At 36.8% G+C, this 27,058-nt stretch overlaps 1 protein-coding gene across 1 annotated transcript; it reads left to right on the forward strand.

Moving 5' to 3' along the window:
- LOC141340259 (serine/threonine-protein kinase Nek5-like) lies at positions 1-27,058 on the forward strand. The gene is made up of 21 exons (XM_073845181.1): positions 1-120; positions 1,670-1,766; positions 1,870-1,967; positions 2,467-2,550; positions 2,638-2,708; positions 2,773-2,859; positions 9,073-9,127; positions 9,710-9,910; positions 11,119-11,191; positions 13,650-13,853; positions 14,359-14,507; positions 15,317-15,465; positions 17,563-17,641; positions 18,617-18,721; positions 18,874-18,954; positions 21,547-21,618; positions 23,829-23,951; positions 24,065-24,266; positions 26,287-26,385; positions 26,536-26,647; positions 26,723-27,058. The coding sequence occupies exons 1-21, from the start codon at positions 1-3 to the stop codon at positions 26,916-26,918; spliced, it is 2,457 nt and encodes an 818-aa protein (XP_073701282.1). The 3' UTR covers positions 26,919-27,058.

Below are 27,058 nucleotides of genomic sequence, written 5' to 3' on the forward strand. Positions count from 1 at the left end.
ATGAATCAATATGAAGTGGTTCGGCAGGTCGGTCAGGGCGCGTTCGGGCGCGCGCTGCTGGTCAAACACCGACACGGAGACGCGCAGCTCTACGTCATCAAGGAGATCAACCTGAGACAGGTGAGACATTCCTGAGACACACTGGAGACTGACTGACAGGTACTTTTGGGGGAAAAAAAGAAAGAAATGTCATCAGACCAGACTCAAGTTCGAATCATGATTTTTTTCAACATTCAACTGGATTTGTGATATTTTTTTACGTTTTTCCAACACAAGTCAGCTCACAGTCAATTCATTTTGAAATAAAACATAAAAAATATATTGATTCTGAATTAAAATGTTGAGATATAGTCTCTAAGAAGAACATTAAGAGGATCTACTAACCACAATGTAAGTAAATGCATGGCTACATGTTAAAAATGTAAATTCTTTATTTAAATTTTAATATTGTGTATTTTAAACCGTAATTTCTGTTGATCTATAATAATGTTTATAAATTTGTTTTATCTTGTTCGTTGTGTACTAGATAATAATGATAAATGTTCAAATTGTCATTTGATGTGCTTTTAGTAGTGCTGTTTGAATAATTAATGTCGGTTAATTGCATCTAAAAGTTTTTGTTTATATATGTGTGTGTTTAGTGTGTATATTTATTATGTAGGCTAAATATAAAGACACACATACAGTAAATATTTTGAAAATATTTACATGTATTTATATTCATATAATTTATATTATATATTTAATATATAAACACAACATATTTTTCTAAAGTAACAAAGTTTCTATTTATAAAATTGTGGAATGTGTATTTTCTTAATAACATCTTAATGTTATTATTCCCATGTTTTATTTACAGAATACTTAATTTATATAATTTTGTGATATAGAAGTGTCATATAATTTATATTTAAATATATTTCATTTATAAACATATTTATCTTAAATATATACACACTGCAAAAAAAATACCTTTCTTACTTACATTTTGTCTTGTTTCCAGCTAAAATATCTAAACATTCTTAAATCAAGAAGGATGAGTAAAAATTATTTTCTTGTTTTCAGGGAAAAAAAACAAGTCAAAATTAAAAGAGTTTTTGCTTAGAACGAGCAAAATAATTTGCCAATGGGGTAAGCAAAAAAGTATTCTTACCCCATTGGCAGATTATAAAAAAATTTATTAGTCTAAAAAATCCAGGAAACAAGACAAAAAAATATTTTTTTTTGCAGTGCATGCATGTGAGTGTATTTATATTTACATAATAAATACACACGGTTCACACACACACACACATATATGTACACAAAAACATATTTGGATTGTGGCTAATCGTTGCCCAGCAGTAGTTTTTAGTAAAGGGAAAGACCTGTGTATTTTTAAAACGGTTATATTTGACATTTAAAAGAGATTATTTTTAAAAGTTGTGTTTTTTTCATAACTCAAAAAGTTTGCAAATGTAAATTGATTTTCAATTGTTATTTTTTATTTTTTATTTTTTTATTGATTCCAACTGTTATTTTGTTTGTTTATTTGTTTTTAGAGCGTTACTTTGTTGCTTTGGCAAAGACAGCAGCAACAGCCAGAACTTCTAAAGCTGTTAAAATGTATCTTTTCCCACACCTGTCTGTCAGTCATTGTCTCTCTCTGTCTGTGTCACATGTCCAGCAGTTGTCCTCTCGGGATAAAGACGCCTCCAGAAAGGAAGTGACTCTTCTGTCCAAAATGAAACATCCAAACATTGTGGCGTTTTATAAATCATTTTACGGTGCGTTGCTGCATTTGTCCAGTTTGTGTGCTCACTCCATCATTATATTGTGTCTGATACAGACTGATTTATATGTGATGCTGTGTTTGTGTGTGATATCCAGACAGGAATAACCTGTACATCCTGATGGAATACTGTGACGCTGGTGATCTGATGAACAGAATCAGGATGCAGAGAGGAAAACCCTTCACAGAGCAGCAGGTGGAGCACACAAACACTTGTATTTCTGAGCAGAAAAGTCAGAATTGCGAGGTAAAAAGTTGCAACAGCATATTTCATGGTAAAAAATTACACCTAAATTGCAAGAATTCAGAATCGGGAGAAAAAAAATCTAAATTCTGAGTTTATATCTTGCAATGCTGACTTTTTTTCCCTCGGAATTGCAAGAAAAAAAGTTTTGCAAACTTAGAATTCATAGAAGGAATGTTCACATTCTGACTTCTTTTTTATACTGGAATGTATATATATTCCAAATTTGAAATAAAAAGTTGCAATGACCTTTATTATTGTTTTTCATTTCATGCCAGATACAGGCTTGAGTAAAATATTGTGGTCTATTTTTGTGTATTGTCCTAATACAAATGCATGAGATCTGCACATGGAGATTTCTTACATGAACACAACGACATTTATTTAAAATAGAAATGGTAATTCTATATATATATTGCAGCTTTTGTGAAAGTGTTGGTGTGTGTTTCAGATCATGGACTGGTTTGTTCAGATCTGTCTGGGACTGAAACACATTCACGACAGGAAGATCCTGCACAGAGACATCAAAGCTCAGGTACGTCAGACTCGTGTGTGTTAAAGCATCACCTGTCTGCCTCATATTAACCCAAAACACTCTGATTGTGTCCATCATGGTCTCCAGAACATCTTCCTCACTCAAGGAGGACTGAAGGTGAAGCTGGGAGACTTTGGCATCGCCAGAATGCTGAACAGGTGAGTGTGTTTGTGTTTGATTGTGTGTCTGTGGTTTGTTCTGATGTTGTTCTGTGTGGAGCAGCACCATGGAGCTCGCCAGAACCTGCGTCGGGACGCCCTACTATCTGTCTCCAGAGATCTGTGAGAACAGACCTTACAACAACAAAACGTACGTTTCTCAGCTCTCCTTCTGACTGCTCTTTTCACAACGTCCTTTTTTTTTTTTTTTAATTATCAGTAACATTTTCACCTGATTGTGTGAACGTTATGGGAACATTCCATTCTATCATTTAGACAAAAGTATGAGAATGTTACATTTGAAAGTTTTAAATGTAAACATTTTTTTAAAAAAAAAGTAATATTTAAAGATCTTTTTTTGTTGTTATGTGGGCATTCTGTTTTGACATTTTAAACACATTATAAAAACGTTATTTCAGATTTTGTTCCCCAATACTTTCAGGTTTTTTTATTTTTATTAATGTTTTAGAAACATTTTCTCCTGGTTGTGTGAATGTTAAAGAAACATTCCATTTTATCATTTAGAAAATGTTGTGAGAATGTTACATTTGAAAGTTTTTATGGTAAACATTAAAAAAAAAAAAAAAAAAGGAATATTTAAAGATCTTTTTTTTTTTTGTTATGTGGGCATTCTGTTCTGACATTTTAAGCACATTATAAAAACATTATTTCAGATTTTTTTCCCCAATACTTTCAGGTTTTTTTATTTTTATTAATGTTTTAGAAACATTTTCTCCTGGTTGTGTGAATGTTAAAGAAACATTCCATTTTATCATTTAGAAAATGTTATGAGAATGTTACATTTGAAAGTTTTTAATGTAAACATTTAAAGCAACACTAAAGAACTTCAACAACCCTCTACAGGTTGGAAGCGGAATTGTCCATTACCGCTGTCGTAAATAATTTAGTATGTTGCATGACTTTATGAAAGTATGAAAACGAAATAAAACATAATGATGACATTGTTTGCTATTTATTTTTGCCGTAAAGCAAGTCGCATTTGTAGTCTCATTTGAACTACAAAACCGCTACCCGACGACCCAAACTTACATAGTTCTGTTCTGGCCGATAGAGGGTCACAAAGCGAATACGAAACTGCCGTTTCACCCTGTTATGAGTTGATGAACCACTGACACGAGTTTGGAAACATTATTTTAAGGTAAAAAAAACTCTTTAGCGTTGCTTTAAAACACACATTTTTTAATATTTTAATTTTTTTTTTTTTTTTTTTTTTTTTGTTATGTGGGCTTTCTGTTTGTACATTTTGAAAACATAAAAACATTATTTCAGGGTTTTTTTTTCCAGAACTTCCAGTTTTGTTTTTTTGTTTTTTGAATGTTTTAGGAACATTTTTTTTCCTGATTGTGTGAACATTAGGGAAACATTTTATTCTATCATTTAGAAAATGTTAAATGTTACATTTGATGAGAATGTTACATTTGAGAATGCTACATTTAAACGTTTTAAATGTAAACATTTAAAACACATTTTTTTAAATTTAAAGATCTTTTTTTTTATGTGGGCATTCTGTTTGGACATTTTGAAAACATTATAAAAGCATTATTTCAGATGTTTATTTCCCAGAACTTACTTTTTTTTTATTAATGTTTTAGGAACATTTTCTCCTGGTTGTGTGAAAGCTAGAAAAACATTTCATTCTATCTTTTTGAAAACGTTATGAGAATGTTACATTTGAAAGTTTTAAATGTAGACATTTAAAACACCCATTTTTAATATTTAAAGATCTTTTATTTGTTATGTGGGCATTCTGTTTGGACATTTTGAAAATATTATAAAAACATTATTTCAGATTTTATTTTCCAGAACTTCCAGTTTTGTTTTTTGAATGTTTTAGGAAATTTTTTTCTGGTTTTGTGAACATTTTCTATCATTTTCTATCAAATGTTATGAGAATATTACATTTTAATATTCTCTCAAAGTTTTTCTTGGTTATGCAAATGTTAGAGAAATATTCCATTTTATCTTTTGTGAAAACATGGAAATGTTCTGTTGTCATTACATAAGAATGTTACTGAACACAGTTCTGAACAAGTTTTGAAACGCACGAAAAACATCATTAGGACATTTCAAGAACATTTTTCTAAGAATGTTTCCTCTAAACATTACGAGAGTGTGTTAAATACAAATAATGTTATATGAATGTTGTATTTACATTTACATTTTACATTTATTCATTTAGCCGACGCTTTTATCCAAAGCGACTTACAATTGGGAATACAACAAGTGATTCATCCTAAGGAGGCAGATCAACATAGGAAGTGTTCAAAAATACCATATATCAGGCGTTGTTAGAAGAGTGCGGGCTAGAAGGAGAAGATCAAGAAAGAGAGGAAAAACAGGCTAGAAGGGAGGATATTTTTTTTTTTTTTTTTTTTTTTTTTTTTTTTTTTTTTTTATTGAGTCAGATAGTGTCGAAAAAGATGGGTTTTCAGCAGTCGTTTGAAAGCTGTTAAGGAGTCTGCATTCCGGATAGGGGTGGGAAGATCATTCCACCAGGCAGGAACGTTGAACGAGAATGTTCTGGACAGTGATTTAATACCTCTCTGTGGTGGTACAATGAGGCGTCTTTCACTAGAGCATCTCAGTCTTCTGGAAGGAGTGTAGATGTGTAGTAGTGAATGGAGGTAGGCAGGTGATGATCCGGTGGCTGTCCTATAGGCCAGCATCAGTGTCTTGAATTTGATGCGTGCTGTAACCGGTAGCCAGTGCAGGGATATGAAGAGAGGTGTAACATGGGCCTTTTTGGGCTCGTTGAAGACCAGTCGTGCTGCTGCATTCTGAATCATTTGTAGAGGCTTGATTGTACATGCTGGAAGACCAGCTAAAAGAGCATTGCAGTAGTCCAGCCTGGAAATGACCAGGGCCTGGACGAGGAGTTGTGTAGCATGCTCTGTTAGGAAGGGCCTGATCTTTCTGATGTTGTACAATGCAAACCTGCAAGATCGAGCGGTCTTAGCTATGTGGTCTTTAAAAGTCAGTTGGTTGTCAAAGATAACACCCAGATTTCTGGCTGAAGTTGATGGGGTAATTGTTGATGAACCTAACTGGATGGAGAAGTCATGCTGTAGAGATGGAGTGGCAGGAAAGATAAGGAGTTCCGTCTTTGCTAGATTGAGCTGTAGATGGTGTTCCTTCATCCATGCAGAGATATCCGCTAGGCAACCTGAGATCCGTGCAGCTACCGATGGATCGTCTGGTTTGAAAGAAAGATAGAGCTGTGTGTCATCAGCATAGCAATGGTAGGAGAAGCCATGTGCCTGTATGATGGGGCCCAGAGATGTAGTGTATATGGAGAAGAGGAGAGGTCCAAGAACTGAACCCTGAGGAACCCCAGTGACCAGTTGATGAGTTTTGGATACCTCGCCTCCCCAGGCCACTCTGAAAGACCTACCAGAGAGGTAGGATTTGAACCAGCGAAGTGAAGTCCCTGTAATACCCAGCATTGAGAGGGTGGACAGGAGGATCTGGTGATTCACAGTGTCAAAAGCTGCAGATAGGTCCAGCAAGATGAGTACCGATGATTTGGACTCAGCTTTTGCCGTCCGCAAGGCTTCAGTGACAGACAGTAGCGCAGTCTCAGTTGAATGGCCGCTTCTGAACCCTGATTGGTTAGAGTCCAGTAGATTGTTCTGTGAGAGGAATAAGGATAGCTGGTTGAAAACAGCCCGTTCCAGTGTTTTTGCTATGAATGGAAGGAGGGAGACAGGTCTGTAGTTGTCTATGAGTGAGGAGTTAAGTGTAGGTTTTTTGAGCAGTGGGGTTACCCGGGCCTGCTTAAATGTAGTGGGAAAAGTGCCTGTGAGAAGAGATGTGTTGATGATGTGTGTGAGCGCCGGTAGGATTGTAGGGGAGATTGCTTGGAGAAGGTGTGAGGGGATAGGATCTAAAGGACATGTCGTCGGATGGCTGGAGAGGAAAAGTTTGGTTACTTCTGCCTCCGAGCAAGGACAGAAGGAGAAGTGGGGGGTTCCAGCCGTGATTGTGGTCAATTTTAGTTCCTGTATGTGTGGAGCTGAGAACTTATTATTGATCGATGTAGTTTTGTCTGTAAAAAATGTGGCGAAATCATCAGCTGTTATAGAAGTTGTGGGAGGTGGTGGAGGGGGACAAAGCAGTGTATTAAATGTTTTGAAAAGGTTGCGTGCGTCCGGGGAATTGTTGATCCTGTTGTGGAAGTATGAAGATTTGGCTGTATGTACTTGGGTAGCGAAAGATGAGAGCATAGACCGATACATACTGAGGTCGGATGGATCCTTAGATTTGTGCCATTTTCTCTCAGCTGCCCTAAGTTTGGAACGATGCTCACGAAGAACATCGGATAACCAAGGGGTTGTCGGAGCAGATCGTGCTGGCCTGGAGGAGAGAGGGCATATAGCATCTAGACAGGAGGTAATAGTGGAGCATAAGGTGTCAGTTGCTGCATTAGTGTCCAGGGATGAGAAGTGAGTAGGAGAGGGAAGGGAGGAGGATACTAAAGAAGAAAGATGGGAGTGTGAGAGAGAGCGTAGGTTTCTTCTAAAAGTAACAGGTAGAGGGGTTGGGAGTGCACAAGTAGCAAGATGTAGGTCAAATGTAATGAAGAAGTGGTCAGAGATGTGTAGGGGTTTGACCACAATATTGTCTGAAATACAATTTCGCATGTAAATGAGATCAAGTTGGTTGCCAGATTTATGAGTGCATGTAGTGATAACACGTTGTAGATCAAATGAAGCTAGAAGTGAATTGAAGTCAGCAGCATAGGGTTTGTCAAGGTGAATGTTGAGGTCCCCAAAGACTAGAAGTGGGCTGCCATCCTCTGGAAACGAGGACAGCAGCCCATCCAGCTCTTCTAAGAAGATGCCAAGTTGAGTAGGAGGGCGGTAGATTACCACAATGTGGAGTTCGATAGGAGATGTTACAGTGATTGTATGAGATTCAAATGAACTATAATTGCATAGAGGAGAATGGGTTGAGTATTTCCAGTTGTTAGAAATAAGAAGTCCCGTCCCCCCACCCCTTCCAGTCTGACGAGGGGTGTGAGAGAAGGAAAAGTTATTAGAAAGAGCAGCTGGGGTTGCAGAGTCTTCTGGACGAATCCAGGTCTCAGTCAAGCCTAGAATGCTCAAACCAGATTGCACAGAAAATGCTGAAATGAAGTCAGATTTGTTGACAGCTGATTGACAGTTCCAGAGTCCAACCGTGAAAGAGAAAGGTTCAGTGGAAGAAGTGTCGATAGGACGCAGGTTAGAAATATTGCGTCGACGTGTGCGTGTGATATTAGAGCGGTGTGAAGAGACCACCGGAATGAGTTGGAAACACATGATAGAGGAGGACAGAAAGAAGAGTGAAATAAAGGAGAGGAGTACTTAAGTGCGTTGTCGGTGTCGTTGCTCGGAGAAGTCGCGCAGGAAAAGTCGCAGTCTTTACTCTCGTCGGTCTTCACGCGAGGAGGCTGAACGCTTCCGCTGACGCTTCAGCGTCAGCTGTTCTGACGCAGTTAAATAGACAACCAAACAGTGCTTCAATGATAAAAGCTAGGGACGCCTCCTAGGCTCAGTGAGCCGCGAATGTCTCGCCCGCACGCAAAATGGCTCAATCGAAACTCAAAAAGCAACAGCTTCGCACTTGTAATAGCTCCAGAAGGGAACGATATGACAAAAACAAAAGCTTCCCTTGGCCGTACGCTCAGTTATCAATTTTAATGATTGCAATAAAAACTAGAATTTAAAGCAAAAACAATCGCAGGACAAATAACAGAAGAACACTCCTTTTCTAACAGTGAATAGATGTAAATAAAACAAACGAATAATTAAATAGAACAACAGAGTACTTTAAGAAGCAGCTCAAAATTAATATTAACGAATAAGTGAATAGAAACTACAGAGTGCGTTTTAGAAGCAGCTCAAATTTAATATTAACCAATAAGTAAATAGAAACTACAGAGTGCGTTTTAGAAGCAGCTCAAATTTAATATTAACCAATAAGTAAATAGAAACTACAGAGTGCGTTTTAGAAGCAGCTCAAATTTAATGTTAACCAATAAGTAAATAGAAACTACAGAGTGCGTTTTAGAAGCAGCTCAAATTTAATATTAACGAATAAGTGAATAGAAACTACAGAGTGCTTAAGAGAACAGCGGCTTAAAATTAATACTTAGGAATAAGTAATTAAACAGAAACGACAAAGTGCTTTTAGCAGCAACTCTAAGTAACGACCGCCTAGTGAAATAGTATTAAAGTAGACACTTACGCGCCGTCGTTCTTTCTCGTCTGAGGACTGAACTCACTTTCCCATTTGTTGTACAAATGTTGTATGATCGATGATGATGATGATGATGATGATGATGATGATCTCTGTCCTGTAGGGATATCTGGTCTCTGGGCTGTGTTCTCTATGAGCTCTGCACACTCAGACACCCAGTGAGTCAATCATCACACACACACACACACACACACACACACACACACACACACACACACAGACAGAGGTTTTAATAATATAATTATATGTGACCCTGGACCACAAAACCAGTCATAAGGGTCATTTTTTTTTCCGAAATTGAAATTTATACATCATCTGAAAGCTGAATAAACAAGCTTTCCATTGATGTATGGTTTGTTAGAATAGGACAATATTTGAAAATCTGGAATCTGGGGGTGTACAAAAATCTAAATATTTAGAAAATCACCTTTAAAGTTGTCCAAATGAAGTTCTTAGCAATGCATATTACTAATCAAAAGTTAGGTTTTGATATATTTATGGTATGAAATTTACAAAATATTTTCATGGAACATGATCTTTACTTAATATCCTAATGATTTTTGACATAAAATCGATCATTGTGACCCATACAATGTATTGTTGGCTATTGCTACAAATATAGCCGTGCTACTTCAGACTGGTTTTGTGGTCCAGGGTGACATATCTTGATACTAAAGGACCGCTGGCACACATGGTGATGTTTGGTTGTGTTTTCATGCTGTATTGTGTGTGTGCTGTAGTTTGAGGGCAGTAATCTGAAGCAGCTGGTGTTGAGGATCTGTAGGGGGCGCTATAGTCCAGTGTCTCAGCGCTACAGCTCTGAAGTGCGTCTGCTGCTCCAGCAGCTGTTCAAGGTCAGTCCACGAGACCGTCCCTCCGCTAACTCGCTGCTCAAACGACCGATGCTGCAGCAGCAGATCAGCAAACACCTGGACACACAGGTACCGCATGTTTGGAGTTTTTCTAGCAATTCCAATGCTTTTCCTCATAATTCTGTTTTTTTTTTTGTAAATATGATTTTTAGATCCTACAATTTGTCCATTCTGAGTTTATATCTTGTAGTTTTGAGTTTATATCAAATTGAGAATTGTGAGATATAAACTCAGAACTACAAGAAATAAAGTCAGAATTTTGAGATATAAACTCAGAACTATCTCACAATTCTGACTTTATTTCTTGTAGTCCTGAGTTTATATCTCACAATTCTGAGTTTATATCTTGTAGTCCTGAGTTTATATCTCACAATTCTGAGTTTATATCTTGTAGTCCTGAGTTTATATCTCACAATTCTGAGTTTATTTCTTGTAGTCCTGAGTTTATCACATAATTCTGAGTTTATTTCTTGTAGTTCTGAGTTTTAAGTTTATATCTAACAAATTTGACTTTATTTCAGGTAGTTCTGAGTGTGTATCTCACAATTCTAAGTTTATGTCTTGTAGTTCTGAGTTTATATCACAATTCTGACTTTATTGTAGTTCTGAGTTTATATCTCACAATTCTGAGTTTATTTCTTGTAGTTCTGAGTTTTGAGTTTATATCTATCAAATTTGACTTTATTTCTTGTAGTTCTAAATTAATATCTCACAATTCTGAGTTTATTTCTTGTAGTTCTGAGTTTATATCTCACAAATTTGACTTTATTTCTTGTAGTCCTGAGTTTATCACATAATTCTGAGTTTATTTCTTGTAGTTCTGAGTTTTAAGTTTATATCTAACAAATTTGACTTTATTTCAGGTAGTTCTGAGTGTGTATCTCACAATTCTGAGTTTATGTCTTGTAGTTCTGAGTTTATATCACAATTCTGACTTTATTGTAGTTCTGAGTTTATATCTCACAATTCTGAGTTTATTTCTTGTAGTTCTGAGTTTTGAGTTTATATCCATCAAATTTGACTTTATTTCTTGTAGTTCTAAATTAATATCTCACAATTCTGAGTTTATTTCTTGTAGTTCTGAGTTTTGAGTTTATATCCATCAAATTTGACTTTATTTCTTGTAGTTCTAAATTAATATCTCACAATTCTGAGTTTATTTCTTGTAGTTCTGAGTTTTGAGTTTATATCCCACAAATTTGACTTTATTTCTTGTAGTTCTGAGTTTATATCTCACAATTCTGAGTTTACTTTTAAATAAGTCTATTTTTTTCCAGTTGTTGGAGGACGAGTTCAGTCATACAGTTCTTCACAGACAAACTCCAGCGGCTCCTAAAGCCACAAACACAGGTGACAATGTGTGTGATTATGTGTATAATGTTTTGAAGAATCCTTAGATCCTTACAAGTAAACTGTGTGTGTTGTTTTAATTTTCTTGTTTTTTAATTCATTTATAATCATTTATTCACATAATAACTGATAATCATTTATTTTATAATCATTAGTTATTCATTAGGAATTCAAACAGAAAACAAGATTACTCTGCTTGTTTCGAGCAAAAACGTACTCGGTTACTCTCGTAACCTCGGTTCCCTGAGATAGGGGAACGAGTACTGCGTCGTAAGACGCTATGGGGAAAAAACTCCTTTTTCTCCTGAGACTGAAGCATTTCAATAACGCAGTGTAACTGCAAGGCCATTGGTTTGTGCAGTGAGTAAAATAAAAAATGAGTAATGAGTAAAATGAGCGGAGCTGCATGAGCCTATAGCGATGATTCGCGCCAGATCGCGCCAAAAGGGGCAGAGTAACTGGCTATATAAGCGTGCATTTCGCCATAGGATCTCAGGTACTTCTACTGAAGCGACGACTGAGTCGTGCAGCTACATAGCACGGCCAGCAACGCAGTAATGATGGCTTCCTCTATCCATTTGGATAACTTTCGTGACCGAAGATCCCTTGGTGCGGCCACCGAAACATACAAACAGCTGTTCTGACTGTCTAAAGGAAGCAGAACGCTCTAAATAACATCTCAATGCCCTAACGGGGCAGAGGGGATTAAAGTCTTGGTCTTGCTCCGAAGGGGGAAGTGCCAAGAGGAAGATAACTTGGTCTCTGAACGGCGTCAAGAGACTTTTAGGTACATAACCACATCTTGGCTTCAGGATGACCTTAGAGTCATTTGGCCTGAATTCCAAGCATACAGGGTTCACAGAGAGAGCCTGTAGGTCACCCATATGTTTGACTGATGCCAATGCCAAAAGCAGGGCAGTTTTCAGCGTCAGAGGGCGAAGGTCAATGGACTGAAGCGGTTCAAAGGGAGGGCTCTTCATAGCCCTCAGCACAGTGGGCAGGTCCCAAGAAGGGACTGTGATGGGGCGAGAAGGGTTAAGCCTTCTTGACCCCTTCAAAAAACGAATGATTGTTCTTCCCCACAGATTGACCGTCCATAAGGTCGTGAAATGCCGCTATAGCCGCCACATAGACCTTGAGCGTGGAGGGAGATCGTCCCTTATCCAACAGCTCTTGAAGGAAGGACAATATCACTGATATGTCGCATAAACTCGGATCTGCACCGCATTTGGAACACCAGGCGGAAAAGACTTAAGATCATAGAGCCGCCTTATAGAGGGGGCTCTGGCCTGAGAGATAGTGTTTAAGACGGTCTCGGGGAGACTTGTAGGCTCCCGTCGAGAGACCATACATGCAGCGGCCACAATTCCGGTTGGGGGTGCCATAGCGTTCTGTTTGCCTGTGTTAAGAGATCTCGTCTCAGTGGAATGGGCCATGGGGCTGACGAAAGCAGCCGAGGTAGATCTGGGAACCAATGCTGGTTCTGCCAGAATGGGGCCACCAACAGGAGTTTGAGTCTCTGTTCCCTGACTCGTCTGATGACCTGTGGTATCAGAGCAGTCGGGGGAAACGCATATAAGAGGAGATTGGGCCAATTGTGGGCCAATGCATCCTGTTCCTTTGAAAAATAAATTGGGCAGTGAGAATTTTCTTCTGAGGCGAAAAGGTCTATTTGCGCCTTGCCAAAGACTGTCCATATTTCCTGAACCGTTTGTGGATGAAGCATCCACTCGTCTGAGGAGACGTTGCTCCAAAACAGCATAGACACCAGGCTTGGGGAGGAACCCTTGGTTTCAGCCAGTACTGCAGAGGGCGCATTTGAAGTAGGCCCAGCTGGAGTACTGGAGATGCCGAGGCCATAAGGCCCAGCATCTTCTGGAAAATTTTGAGAGGGCGAAGGGCTCCGACTTTGAAGGAGGCCGCGAGCTTCCGGATAGCCTGGGCTCGTTGCGGCGCAACTGCTGCCTTAATTTGAGTGGAGTCGAAAACTGCTCCCAGGAACGAAATACGTTGGCTGGGAGACAGAGCGCTCTTGGCAAAATTGACCCTGAGTCCTAGGCACTCTAAGTGGCTGAGGATTATGGATCTGTGGTGAATTAGCTCGACGCCGCCTGTCCAGCCGATGAGTAGTCTCATCCAGCGAGGGCCGAAGTAGCCCTGCAGGGCTTGGACGGGTGAGCTGCCTTTGCCTTCCATCCGATGGCGGTGGGCGGGCACAGATGCGTGGCCACAGACTCATCCAGCGGGGGCAGCTTGTCATAGCCTTTCTCTTCAGCGCCGTCAACCGTCGTGAGGGCGGAGGAAGAGGAGGCACTTAGACGGGGAGAGTATGGAGCGCGCCAAGATTTGGAGATCTCGTCATGTACTTCAGGGAAGAACGGCAAGGCTCATTGACGAGGGGCCTGGTGGCGTCCCGGCAGAAACCAATCGTCCAGACGGCTCCGTGTGGGCTCCTCAGGAGGAGACCAGTCCAATCCCAGCTCCTCCACAGCTTTAGATAGGACGCGGAACAATTCGGCGTGCATACCAGCGCTGGCAGTGCTGGGTTGCGTAGACGGCAAGGGGGCGGGGTCATCCAGTGAGCCCGAGAGCACCTCTCCGAGCAGGAAGGATCTGCTGCGAGGCTCATCGACGGTGAGAGGAGTTTTCTTTCTTGAGCGAAGTCAGTCTCTGCGAAGATGTGAAGTCGTCGCTGAAGGAGAAGGATCTGAGATCCTATGGTGAAATGCACGCTTATTTATATAGCCAGTTACTCCGCCCCTTTTGGTGCGATCTGGCGCGAATCATCGCCATAGGCCATTGGTTTGTTTTTTACTCACTGCATGAACCAATGGCCGTGCATTTACGCTGCAATGAAATGCTTCAGTCTCAGGAGAAAAAGGAGCCTTTTCCCCATAGCGTCTTACGACGCAGTACGAGTGAAAGTATCGAAAGGGAACTGACTTGTTCTTTCTGAAAACAATTTTAAGATATTTTGACTGACACAAGAAAAAATTCTAAGTAAGAAAAGCATTTTTTGCAATGTGGGTATTAGACTTGTCTGCTGACTAGTTGTTCTGTTACCAGAAACTGATATTTTTCTGACGGGATCTGGCACTAGATCTTAATTATAGTCTTGGTGTGGGGACTTTTTCTAACAGTGTTAACTGGTGTGCTGGTGTGTATAGTGTCAATGTTACCTGGTCTATCTGTAACATCAGGACTTTCTCCTGCAGATCACGTGTCCAGAGATCCAGTGGTGTGTAAACCGGTCCTCAGACCTGCGATTAAACCGGCACAAAGACCCGATCACAGACAACCAGGAGCAAACGCCTTGGTGAGCCTCCATCAGACGCCGCTCTCATCACAGAGACCAATTTATGTTTTCATGGTTATTTTAGCTACTGCACACACACACACAAACACACACAGTTATTTTTAAATATGTCTGTATAGTTTTTATGTTGGTTTTAGTTATTTTAGTGCATTGTTAAACTAAATAAATGTATTTTTATTTTTAAGTATCAAAAATGTTATATGTAACTCTGTATCGATTTTTCTTTTATGCCAAAAAATCATTAGGATGTAAAGTAAAGATCATGTTCCATGAATTTATTTTGTAAATTTCCTACCATAAATATATCAAAGATTAGTAATATGCATTGCTAAGAACTTCATTTGGACAACTTTAAAGATGATTTTCTCAATATTTATTGCAATATAATGCATCCTCAGATTACAGATTTTCAAATAGTTGTATCTCAGCCAAATATTATATATATATATATATATATATATATATATCCTAACAAACCAGACATCAATGAAAAGCTTATTAATTCAGCTTTTATGGTCTCACATAAATCTCAATTTCAAAAAGCTGACCCTTATGACTGGTTTTGTGGTCCAGGGTCACATATTTATGGTTTCAGTTTTTGTTAACTATAATAATCCTGAATTGTGGCGGCGATGTGAGTCATGTGACTGAATTTATAATAAATTAATTAAATGAGATGAAAATAAGCAAATGCACACTTTTACAGTCCAGTTACCACTGCTGTATTACTGATTTTGTACTGAAATTAATTATAAGTATTATAAATGTTTACTAATAAAATTAATAAATATCGTTTCTGTCTTTCCCAGCATATAAAGCCTGATGTTCCCGCTGCAGTTGAAAAGCGGGTTGCGTTCAGACCTGTTTTTGGTCACGAGCGGTGGAGAGCGCTGGTTCAACCGCAGCAGGAACCGGAACATGACGAATATAGACCCGTTGATCTGGAGCCGTACAAACGGTGAGAAGCTGAACCGTCTTACTTCATGACCCGCTCTCATCTATTCCAGAGAATATCAGCAATCTCAGTGCTCAGATGTGCTGTACTGTACAGATTGCATTCAGGATTATTATCCTGAACTGAATATAAAAATACTAAAAATAAATAAATTATCCTGAACTAAAAATAAAACTTTTAGAGACATTTTCATTAAGTGAAATAAACCTAACCTAAACTAAAATACAAATATTAGAGGAAGAACTTTAACTAAATGAAAATGAGAAATGTTGCATTGGTAGCTAACTAAAGCAATACAAAACATAAATTAAAACATAAATCAAAATAAATTAAACCTAAATAGTAATATTTAATAAAAAAAAATATTTTTCTGTATAGTGATGAAAGCCAAAATATTAAATGATCCAGAGTGATCCAGTATTTTGTAGAGGGAGGTCAAAATGGCTATTTACAGGAGGCTAAAAATGACTTTAGAAAGATGGCAGCATCATAATATCATTTTTACACAGAGATTGGTAGCTCTATTAGTAAAATCTGTTGACTTTATCAATCTTTGTTGCATTATGTGCCAATGGTGACCATTCAAAAATGGGGAAACAGCACTTTTCAAGTTTTTACTCCAAAGTTTGCATGTCTGTAACTCAAGTATCAAAGATATCTTAATGCCCTTTTAGATATTGGCTCTTAACAAACTGTTCATTTGGCGTTTTTATTTTTAATGGCCTATGAGATTCGTTCCAAAGATATTGGAATTTCAATATGGCTCCAGAAATAAATCATTAAAATTTATACATTTTCAGTGGTCAAAAACCAAATGTGGGTCAGTTTGCAAGAATATTATCCTTTGTTTCTTTTAAAGAGGAATGTCTGAAGAACAAATAATGTTGAAACTAGTGATGTTTCTCGTTTCTTTCTGTTAAGACAACTGCATTGAACATACCAGTCTGAGTGCCATAAATATTCTTTTTCCAAAGTTCACATGTCTATAACGCAAGAAGTATTAAAGATATTGCAATATGATTTTAGATTCTAGTTGTTAATAAACTTTTCTTTTGGAATCTTCATTTTCAAGGCCCTACATCATTCAGTCCCAGAGATATGAGGATCTCAATGAGGCTCCGTGTCCAGTTTGTTGAATATTAGCCATTTTCAGTGGTCGAAAACCAAATGTTGGTCACTTTGTATACAGCTGATACTTATTTTATTTAAAGAACAATGTGTTTCTGAATGAATCATTTGAGTCAATGATTAAGTGATCCATTCATAAAGACAGGCACTTGCTTTATTTTTTTAATGAATCAGTCATCTGAATGAATCATTTGAAGGCATGACTCAATGACTCATTCATTAAAACAGTCACTTGCTGCCACCTATTCGCGGTTTACTTTCATTTTTTAAAGTAGCTTATCTTTGTATTTTTTTCTAACATTTCATATTTTTATAAAAAAAAAAACTTTTAAAATTTTAAACATCAAGCTCATAACATTATTTATGCAGTTGCAATTTTGCATTAAACGTGTAAATGCATCTAAATGCCACTTCAGCTGATTCTTCTGCAGTGGAAAGATCGGTTTTGTCAATACTGATTTTATTTGACTGGAAACAGCCCTATGGTGTCTTATTAAATTAAGTGAAATTATTAATAAAATATAAGAATTTGAAATGAAAGATGATGCATACATTTAATTCGTCTTAAATAGGAACAACAAAAGACCTGGAAATCAATTTAAATACATTTTAGTACATTTTTAGTCATATAAAAAGTAATTTATTAACAACAAAATTGTGGGTAGTGAAAACCACTATCCACTGTGAGCGGTGAGCAAAAAAGTTAATGCCAAGCCCTGTCCATGATAATATTTTGGCTTTCATTACTATACATGTCTATCTTTCTTCAGAAAAGATATTAGCAAAATCAAAAAAATTGAGTCGAGGACCTCTGGTTGAGTTGACACGGAATGACCCACATAAGAAAACTACTAAAATGACTAAAAGGGTACTGTATATAAATGAGTAAATCTGGATATACTTATGTATTATTATATATATGTATTATATGTATATATTATATGCTTATATTATATACTAATGTGTATTCAGTGTTGCAGCGGCAAGAGAGGAGTATCTTCAGAGGAGATATGAAGCACATCAGTACAAAATCAGAGCTCAGAAACAACTGGTGAGACATGAAAACCAGTCATATTGACATATATCATATATATATATATAACTATACATACATATATATATAAAGACATTTCTTCTGCTCATCAAGGCTGCATTTATTTGTTTAAAAATACTGAAAAAACTGTAATATTGTGAAATATTATTTCACTTTAAAATAACTGTTTTCTAATTGAATATATTTTAAAATATTATTTATTCCCGTGATCAAAGCTGAATTGTCATCAGCTGTTACTCCAGTCTTCAGTGTCACATGATCCTTCAGAAATCATTCTAGTATATTAATAATTATCACTGTTGAAAACAGTTGTGCTGCTTAATATTATTTTGGAACCTGTGATACTTTGTTCAGGCTTCTTTGATCAATAAAAGGTTAAAATAAATAAAATAAAATAAAATAAAAGGCTATTTAAAATAAATAAAAAGGTTTTCTAACAATATACACTACTGTTCAAAAGTTTGGGGTCAGTACATTTTTATTCTTTCTTATTTTTGAAAGAAATTAAGAATTTAATTGCATAAATACAGTTTTTTTACTTGTTATTCATCAAAGATTCCTAAAAAAAACATCAATAGTTCCCAAATAATATGTTTCCAACATTGATAATTCTAATAATAATTAGTATATTAGAATGATTTCTGAAGGATCATGTGACACTGACGACTGGATTAATGATGCCGAAAATTCAGATTTGCATCACAGTTATAAATTATATTTTAAAAACAATTTTTCAATATTACTGTTTTTTTTCTGTATACATGATCATTGATCATATGAATGCAGTCTTGATGAGAATAAGAGACTTCTTTAAAAACACAAGTCTTACTGATCTCAGACTTTGGAGCAGCAGTGTATATCTGAGTTTCACCTGTTTGTGTGAGCTGAAGGTTCTCTGGTGCTGTGTTTTGAGGAAGTGTTTTCTCTCAGCACTGAGTGTGTGTGAAATCAGCTGTGGTTTCTGGTGTTCAGGGTCTCAGACCGTCTACAGCAGACGCTGACGGACATCGGTCAAACCCACAAGAGCATCATGGGAACGTCAGAGCGGCTCAGGACAGGAGACTGCAGGGACAGGAGGTCCGTCATCACACACCTGACGAGACGCGTGTGTGTTCACGATCACTGGATAACATACGTGTGTGTGTGTGTGTGTGTGTGTGTGTGTGTGTGTGTGTGTGTGTGTGTGTGTGTGTGTGTGTGTGTGTGTGTGTGTGTGTGTGTGTGTGCAGGACTACCTGAAGCAGCTGCGGCGAATCAGAGAGCAGTATCGTCATGATGTCAGACAGATGAAGACGAGGGCAGAGCTCGAGGTGTGTGTTTGATACTGTATCTGTCCACTATTATTTTTCCAATCAGCAGGAAATTAGATACATCACTAGTTTCAACATTATTTGTTCTTCAGACATTCGTCTTTAAAGGAAAAGAAGTATCATATTTTTGCAAACTAACCCACATTTGGTTTTCGACCACTGAAAATGGCTAATATTCAACAATCTGGACATGGAGCCTCATTGAGATCCTCATATCTCTGGGACTGAATGATGTAGGGCCTTGAAAATGGAGATTCCAAAAGAAAAGTTTATTAATAACTAGTATCTAAAATCAAATCAATAATACTTCTTGAGTTATAGACATGTGAACTGAAAACAAATAATATTTATGGCTCTCAAATATGTATGTTCAATGCAGTGTATTGATGAGATTCCAGTGATACATCTCTAGTTTCAACATTATTTGTTTTTCAGACATTCCTCTTTAAAAGAAAAGAAGTATTATATTTTTGAAAACTGACCCACATTTGGTTTTCGACCACTGAAAATGTGTACATTTTAACGATTTACTCCTGGAGCGATATTGAAACTCCAATATCTCTGGAACCGAATCTCATAGGGCATTAAAATTAAAGATGGAAAAAGGAAAGTTTGTTAAGAGCCAATATCTAAAAGGGCATTAAGATATCTTTAATACTTCTTGAGTTACAGACATGCAAACTTGGAAGGAAAAACGTGAAAAGTGCTGTTTCCCTATTTTCGAATGGTCACCATTGGCACATAATGCAACAAAGATTGCTAAAGTCAGAAGATTTTTTTAATAGAGCTACCAATCTAGTTTCTACATTATTATCAAAGTTTTGCAAACTCACCCAAATTTGGTTGTTGACCACTGAAAATGTGTACATTTAAACAATTTACTCATAGAGCCATATTGACATTCCAATATCTCTGGAACCAAATCTCATAAATGAGATATGAGCTTTGTGGGGTTTTTTTTTTAATATAAAAATATGAAATGTTAAAAAAAATACAAAGATAAGCCACTTTTAAAAATGTAATCGGTGGCAGCAAGCAACTGTCTTAATAAATGAGTCATTTAATCATGCCTTCAAATGATTCGTTCAGAAATACCTCAGAGATGTGTGACTATTCTGCTGTCATTTGTCGTTAACCAAATCGTGCAAAAACAGTCAACACTGACAATATTGTACTAAAATGTATATTAACTACTCATTTGAACACTTGTATAAAATGAATGTCACTTTAATGGTTTTCAGGCAAAAACTGCACTTTCTTGGTCGTGTCTAGCAATTGTACCTTGATAGAAAGAAGTTACAATTCTAATTTCAACATTATTTCTTCTTCGGACATTGTTCTTTAAATAAAATAAGTATCAGCTGTATACAAAGTGACCAGTATTTGGTTTTCGACCACTGAAAATGGGTAACATCCAACAATTTGGACACGGAGCCTCATTGAGATCCTCATATCTCTAGGACTGAATGATGTAGGGCCTTGAAAATGGTGATTCCAAAAGAAAAGTTTATTAACAACTAGAATCTAAAATCATATTGTGATATCTTTAATACTTCTTGAGTTATAGACGTGAACTTTGGGAAAAGAATATTTATGGCACTCAGACTGGTATTTTCAACGCAGTTGTCTTGACAGAAAGAAACGAGATACATCTCTAGTTTCAACATTATTGGTTCTTCAGACATTCCTCTTTAAAAGAAACAAAGTATCATATTTTTGCAAACTGACCCAGATTTGGTTTTTGACCACTGAAAATGTGTACATTTTACCGATTTACTCCTGGAGCCATATAGAAATTCCAATATCTCTGGAACCGAATCTCATAGAGTATTAAAAATAAAGATGGCAGAAGGAAAGTTCGCTAAGAGCTAATATCTAAAAGGCCATTAAGATATCTTTATTAATTCTTGAGTTACTGACATGCAAACTTTGGAGTAAAAACTTGAAAAGTGCTGTTTCCCCATTTTTGAATGGTCACCATTGGCACATAATGCAACAAAGATTGCTAAAGTCAGCAGATTTTATTAATAGAGCTACCAATCACTGTGTAAAAATAACATTATGATGCTGCCATCTTTCTAAAGTTATTTTTAGCCTCTTGTAACTTGCCTCTGAATCTCAGGTAAAAAAAAAAAATGCCATTTTGACCCCTCTCTACAAAATAGTGGATTACTCATCCATGACATTTAAAATCAATATTAATCAGTAGGTTGAAAAGCAGAAATGTCTAATGGTCATTTGGTGGACAACACAAAATAGCCGATAATTAAATAGCAAAACTCCTAATAAGTTCACGTACTTCTTGTTTACAACTGTAGGGAGTTTACAGCGGTATCTAACTTTAGGTTAGTGTCAGAGACGCCCAACAGTAATCAGATCTTCATCACTTTCACATCTGTTTATCAGTATAAACTCACAACTGATTAATGCAGAAACTAAATGACCAGTCAGTGGGAAGAAAAACATGAACATTTATAATTAATAGATTTCTAAAAGCACACCTGGAGGAGCTGAAGCATCACATCCACATGTAGATCAGTCTGACTGCAATTAATCTGATGATGATGATGATGATGATGTTAATGTTCTCAGGAGCGTCTGATGGCAGGAACACATGTCCTGAAGAAGAACAGAGACCGACGGACACACGGGAGACAGCAGCAGGTGCAAACACAGATAAGACACAACCATAAACCAGAGAACAAATGCAGGATATAAAAAACATTGTGAAACGTTGTTTCTAAAACACTGGAAATCCAGTTTTCTAGACGTGATTCTAAAGTTATTAAAACTAACTTTATTTTACCATAAATATGTTATTTAAACATTTATTTAAAAAAATTTAAGAGAGTAAAAGGCACAATATGTAAGATTTTTAAATAGAAATATCAAAAAAAAAAAACACTCAGTGTTATATATTTTGTTTGACTTGATTTTGATCAAACTACATTTTTTTCTGTTTTTGTCTTTGTTTCTTTGTTTGTTTTGAATATGCGCTCTCTAGCGGTGAAAATTCAAATTGTTTTTGATTAGATGTTACTTAAACATTGCAAAAACGTTTTTTTTTTCAACGTTATAAGAATGTATATCAGACATTAATAAAGTTATCAGAGTGTTCCATAAACATTACTTTAACGTTATCGCATTGGACTCAAACTTCCTGAATGTGTTCACACAGGGTATAAGTACTTCTCATAAATTAAAAAAAAAAAAGTTAGTTATTTTTTTGTTGGTTTTATTTAAATTAAATATTTTAATATTTAATAATGTAACGGCTTCCGGCTTTGCTACTGTTCGGACGCTCTTGCTTACTGCTCCGCGCTTTGCTCCCTGTTTATGAACTTTTCTCATATTTTTCTAAGATTTTAACTTCAGCATATCAGCACAGTGCTCAGACAACACATTTTTGATACAAACATTACGAAAAAGGAGACTTTTTGCCTCCCACTTGCCTTTGCCTATGCATTTGGAAACAAAGATGAAGTTCATAAGGTAAATGCGTACCTTGACGCTAGGGGTCAAAAAACAAAAAATTAAGTCAAGAATCTGGGTGTGATTCTGGAGTCAGACCTCAGTTTCAGTAGCCATGTCAAAGCAGTAACTAAATCAGCATACTATCATCTTAAAAACATTGCAAGAATTAGATGCTTTGTTTCCCGTCAAGACTTGGAGAAACTTGTTCATGCCTTTATCAGCAGCAGGGTGGACTATTGTAATGGTCTCCTCACTCCTTCCCAAGAAGACCATTAGACAGCTGCAGCTCATACAGAACGCTGCTGCCAGGATTCTGACTAGAACCAGAAAATCAGAGCATATTACACCAGTCCTCAGGTCCTTACACTGGCTTCCAGTTATGTTTAGGATAGATTTTAAAGTACTTTTACTTGTTTATAAAGCACTCAATGGCCTAGGACCTACATACATTGCAGATATGCTCACTGAATATAAACCTAACAGACAACTCAGATCACTAGGATCGAGTCAGTTAGTAATATCAAGGGTTCACACAAAACAAGGGGAATCCGCTTTTAGCTATTATGCCGCCCGCAGTTGGAATCAGCTTCCAGAAGAGATCAGATGTGCTAATACATTAGCCACATTTAAATGCAGACTCAAAACTCATCTGTTCAGTTGTGCATTTATTGAATGAGCACTGTGCTACATCCGAACAGATTGCATTATTTTATGTATAATCATTTGTGACCCTGGAGCACAAAACCAGTCTTAAGTCGCTGGAGTATATTTGTAGCAATAGCCAAAAATACATTGCATGGGTCAAAATTATTGATTTTTCTATTGTGTCAAAAATCATGAGGAAATTAAGTAAAGATCATGTTCCATGAAGATTTTTTGTAAAATTCCTACTGTAAACCTATCAATGTAATTTTTGATTAGTAATATGCATTGCTAAGAACTTAATTTGGACAACTTTAAAGGTGTTTTTCTCAGTATTTTGATTTTTTTGCATCCTCAGATTCCAGATTTTCAAATAGTTGTATCTCAGCCAAATATTGTCCTATCCTAACAAACCATACATCAATAGAAAGCTTATTTATTGATCTTTCATATGATGTATATATCTCAGTTTTGTAAAATTTAACCTTATGACTGGTTTTGTGGTCCAGGGTCACATTTTACTGTGCTAATTAATTTTAAATCAATTTTTTAAATCATCTTAAATGTTCTTAAATACTCTGTTTTTATTGTTGTGATTATTTTAAATTTTTATGATTTTTATGCTATTATGATTTTAATTCCGTTTATGTACAGCACTTTGAATTGCCATTGTGTATGAAATGTGCTATATAAATAATGTTAATAATGTTTTGTCCTAACAAGTTTAGAAGGTTTCCTGTCAGCTGGGAAGATAACTGACACACAGCTTCATGCTCCTCAACTTGTGTTTCCAGAAAGGAATCATGTTTGAGATCAAGCTGAACGATGAAGAGACGCCGCAGCAAACAGAGATGAAGACTGAGGAAGACGAGGAGTCAGAGGTGAAGTGACGCTCACACACTTACTCATGAAACACACTAGACTAGAGCGTCATCTGAAAGTGTGTGTGTGTGTGTGTGTGTGTGTGTGTGTGTGTGTGTGTGTGTGTGTGTAGGAAGAGCCCTTGAACAACACACTGACATTTGCACAAGAAAAAAACCAACGCAACCGACCGCACGGGTCAGAGATCAGACAGGAAGTGGAGGAGGAAGTGGTGAAGAGACCTGTGTGGCATCGAGATGCAGCTGAGACATTACTAAATGCTCTGGAGAACATGGATGTGATGACAGAGAGCAGCATCAGTCAGTCTCAGACCGGTGACAGACACACACACACTAACCCTGTCTTATGAAAGAGAACAGTTCAATTAACCTTTAGTTGTTGATCTAAATCAGTGAGATCTTTCTAACACTCGAGCAGATAGTGACATAAAATGATCTAAATATCAGTGGTCACTATATCTGCAATAATATGTCTTAGTGAGATGAGATTGAAATGATCCAAACATATAATGCAATGCAATCCAATGATGATTGAGAGATGAGCAAATAAATGTTCCTCAAAAGATGTGAGATGTTTTGGTGGTTTTTGAATATCATTCCTTCACCGAGGAACAGTGAAAAAAAAATTCTAATGAACTTTTGGTAACTCCAGAAGCTGTTGAAATGAACAAAATTCCTTCTTTCAAATATCCCTGAAACGGATTCTAAAACAGAATCTTCTGAATAGACTACTGAGAGCAAGTTAATGTGCCTCAACTTGACCATTTCAGTGCATTTTGGCACAGAGACGTGATATCTATGCAATTGTTTTGATAGAGGGAAACAAGATATAGATAACAAGGCATTCCTCTTTAAAAGGAAAAAAGTATCAGCGCATGCAAAGTAACATTGAAAATTTGTCAAATTCATTTTATTTGTGAGGCCAGATTGAGATCCCCATATCTCTAGAACCTAAGCATATATTGCCGTAAAAATTACGATACTAAAAGAAATGTTTATTAAGAACCAAAATCTAAAAGGTCATTAACATATCTTTAAAACTTTTTGAGTTACAGACATGCAAACTTTGGGGAAAAGCACATGAAAAGTGCATTTTTCCTCATTTTGAACCGAAACCATTGGCATATAATGCAACAAAGATTGCAAAAGTTCAAAGATTTTACTAATAGAGCTACCAATCTCTGCGTAAACATGATATTATGATGCTGCCATCTTTCTAAAGTCATTTTTACCCTCCTTTAATTTGGCTCCAAATCTCAGGTGAAAATTGTCATTTTGACCCCTCTACTAAAAATAGTGCATTACTCAGTAAATATACATCCATTCCAGTCAATATTTTGGTTTTAATCATGATGTATATTTGTCCTTCTTTAGAAAAAATATCAACAAAATCAAAATTTTTAGCTGACCTTTAGTGAAGTTGACCCACATGCAGCCAAATTGAAATCCCCATATCTCTGGGAGTAAACCATATATGACCTTAAAAATTAAGATACCAAAAGAAAAGTTTGTTAAGAACCATAATCTAGTAAGATATGGATATAGCTTTAATACTTCTTGACCTAAAGGCATGAAAACTTTGGGGAACAGCACATGAAAAGTGCATTTTTCCTATTTTGAACTGATACCATTGGCATATAATGCAACAAATAATACTAAAGTCAACAGATTTTATTAACAGAGCTACAGATCTCTGTGTGAAAATAACATTATGATGCTGCCATCTTTCTAAAGTCGTTTTTACCCTCCTGTAATTTGGCTCCAAATCTCAGGTGCAAACTGTCATTTTTTGCACTAAAAAATAGTGCATTACTCAGTTAATATACATCCATTCCTTTTAATATGTTGGCCTTAATTATGATTTATGTTTGTCCTTCTTCAGAAAAAATATTAACAAAATCTAAATTTTTCGCTGAGGACCATATTGAAATCCCTATATCTCTGGGAGGGAACCATATACAGCCTTAAAAATGAAGATACCAAAAGAAAAGTTTGTTAAGAACCAAAATCTAATAGGATTTTGATATATCTTTAAGACTTCTTGACTTACAGGCATGAGAATTTTGGGGAACAGCACATGAAAAGTGCATTTGTCCTCTTTTTGAAATGATACCATTGGCATATAATGCAACAAAGATTGCTAAAGTCAACAGATTTTACTAACAGAGCTACCAATCTCGGTGTTAACATAATATAATGGTGCTGCCGTCTTTCTAAAGTCATTTTTCCTCTTCTGTAATTTGGCTCCAAATCTTGCCTTCTTTCCTAATAAAACATTGTATGTAGTTTGTTTCATAACTGATACATTTTTTCTGTTTTTTATCTGTAGTGTCAGAGGAGCAGGATGGAGGAAACAGAAAGCACTGGACGGATCGTCTGCCGGAGACGCTGTTGAACGCTCTCGCTCAAGCAAACATCATGGAGTGCAGTACAGGTACAAACACACACATTCAGATCAGACATAGGTTTCAATCAGTTTCAAATTTTCAACTTAAATGAGCATCTTGATACATTTGTGTCCAGTAACATTGATCAATATTTTCAGTGTTCGTATCAGACTGTAATCTGCTTGTGTTTCACTCAGAGATGCTGATTTCACCAGAGGAGAAGCATCTCACAGAGGAAGAGTGTGATGATGAAGATGATGTGGAGGTAGACAAAGAGCGTCTGGAGCCTCGATCAGACGATGAAGACACGTGAGTGAGACACTGAGACAGAGACGAGACGTCTGAGAATCACTGAGACTGACGGCTGCTTCCCTTCTGCCTCAGGAACTTTGAGGAGTCTGAGGACGAACTGCAGGAGGAGGTTTCTGACTCCATGAGGAACCTCTTCACCACACAGGAGCTGCAGGAGGAGCAGACGGCCGCTGATGGACCAGCACAAGAAACACAGGAGGAAGTGAACAGCAGAGCAGAGGAAGTGTGTGAGGAGACGCAGCCTCAGAAAAACACTGCAGTGAACTGATCCTGCTTCAGTCCTTCATTTCTTCTTTTCATTCTTTTTTCAGTACAGTAGAAAATTATTTTGTGTGATAACTTTTCACAACCTTTTCTGTATTTTTGATCAAAAAGTCTTTATTGATGTGTGTTAAATGTGCTCTGCAA

Source organism: Garra rufa, chromosome 8 (assembly GCF_049309525.1).
Source record: "Garra rufa chromosome 8, GarRuf1.0, whole genome shotgun sequence".
NCBI classification, from domain to species: Eukaryota; Metazoa; Chordata; class Actinopteri; order Cypriniformes; family Cyprinidae; genus Garra; species Garra rufa.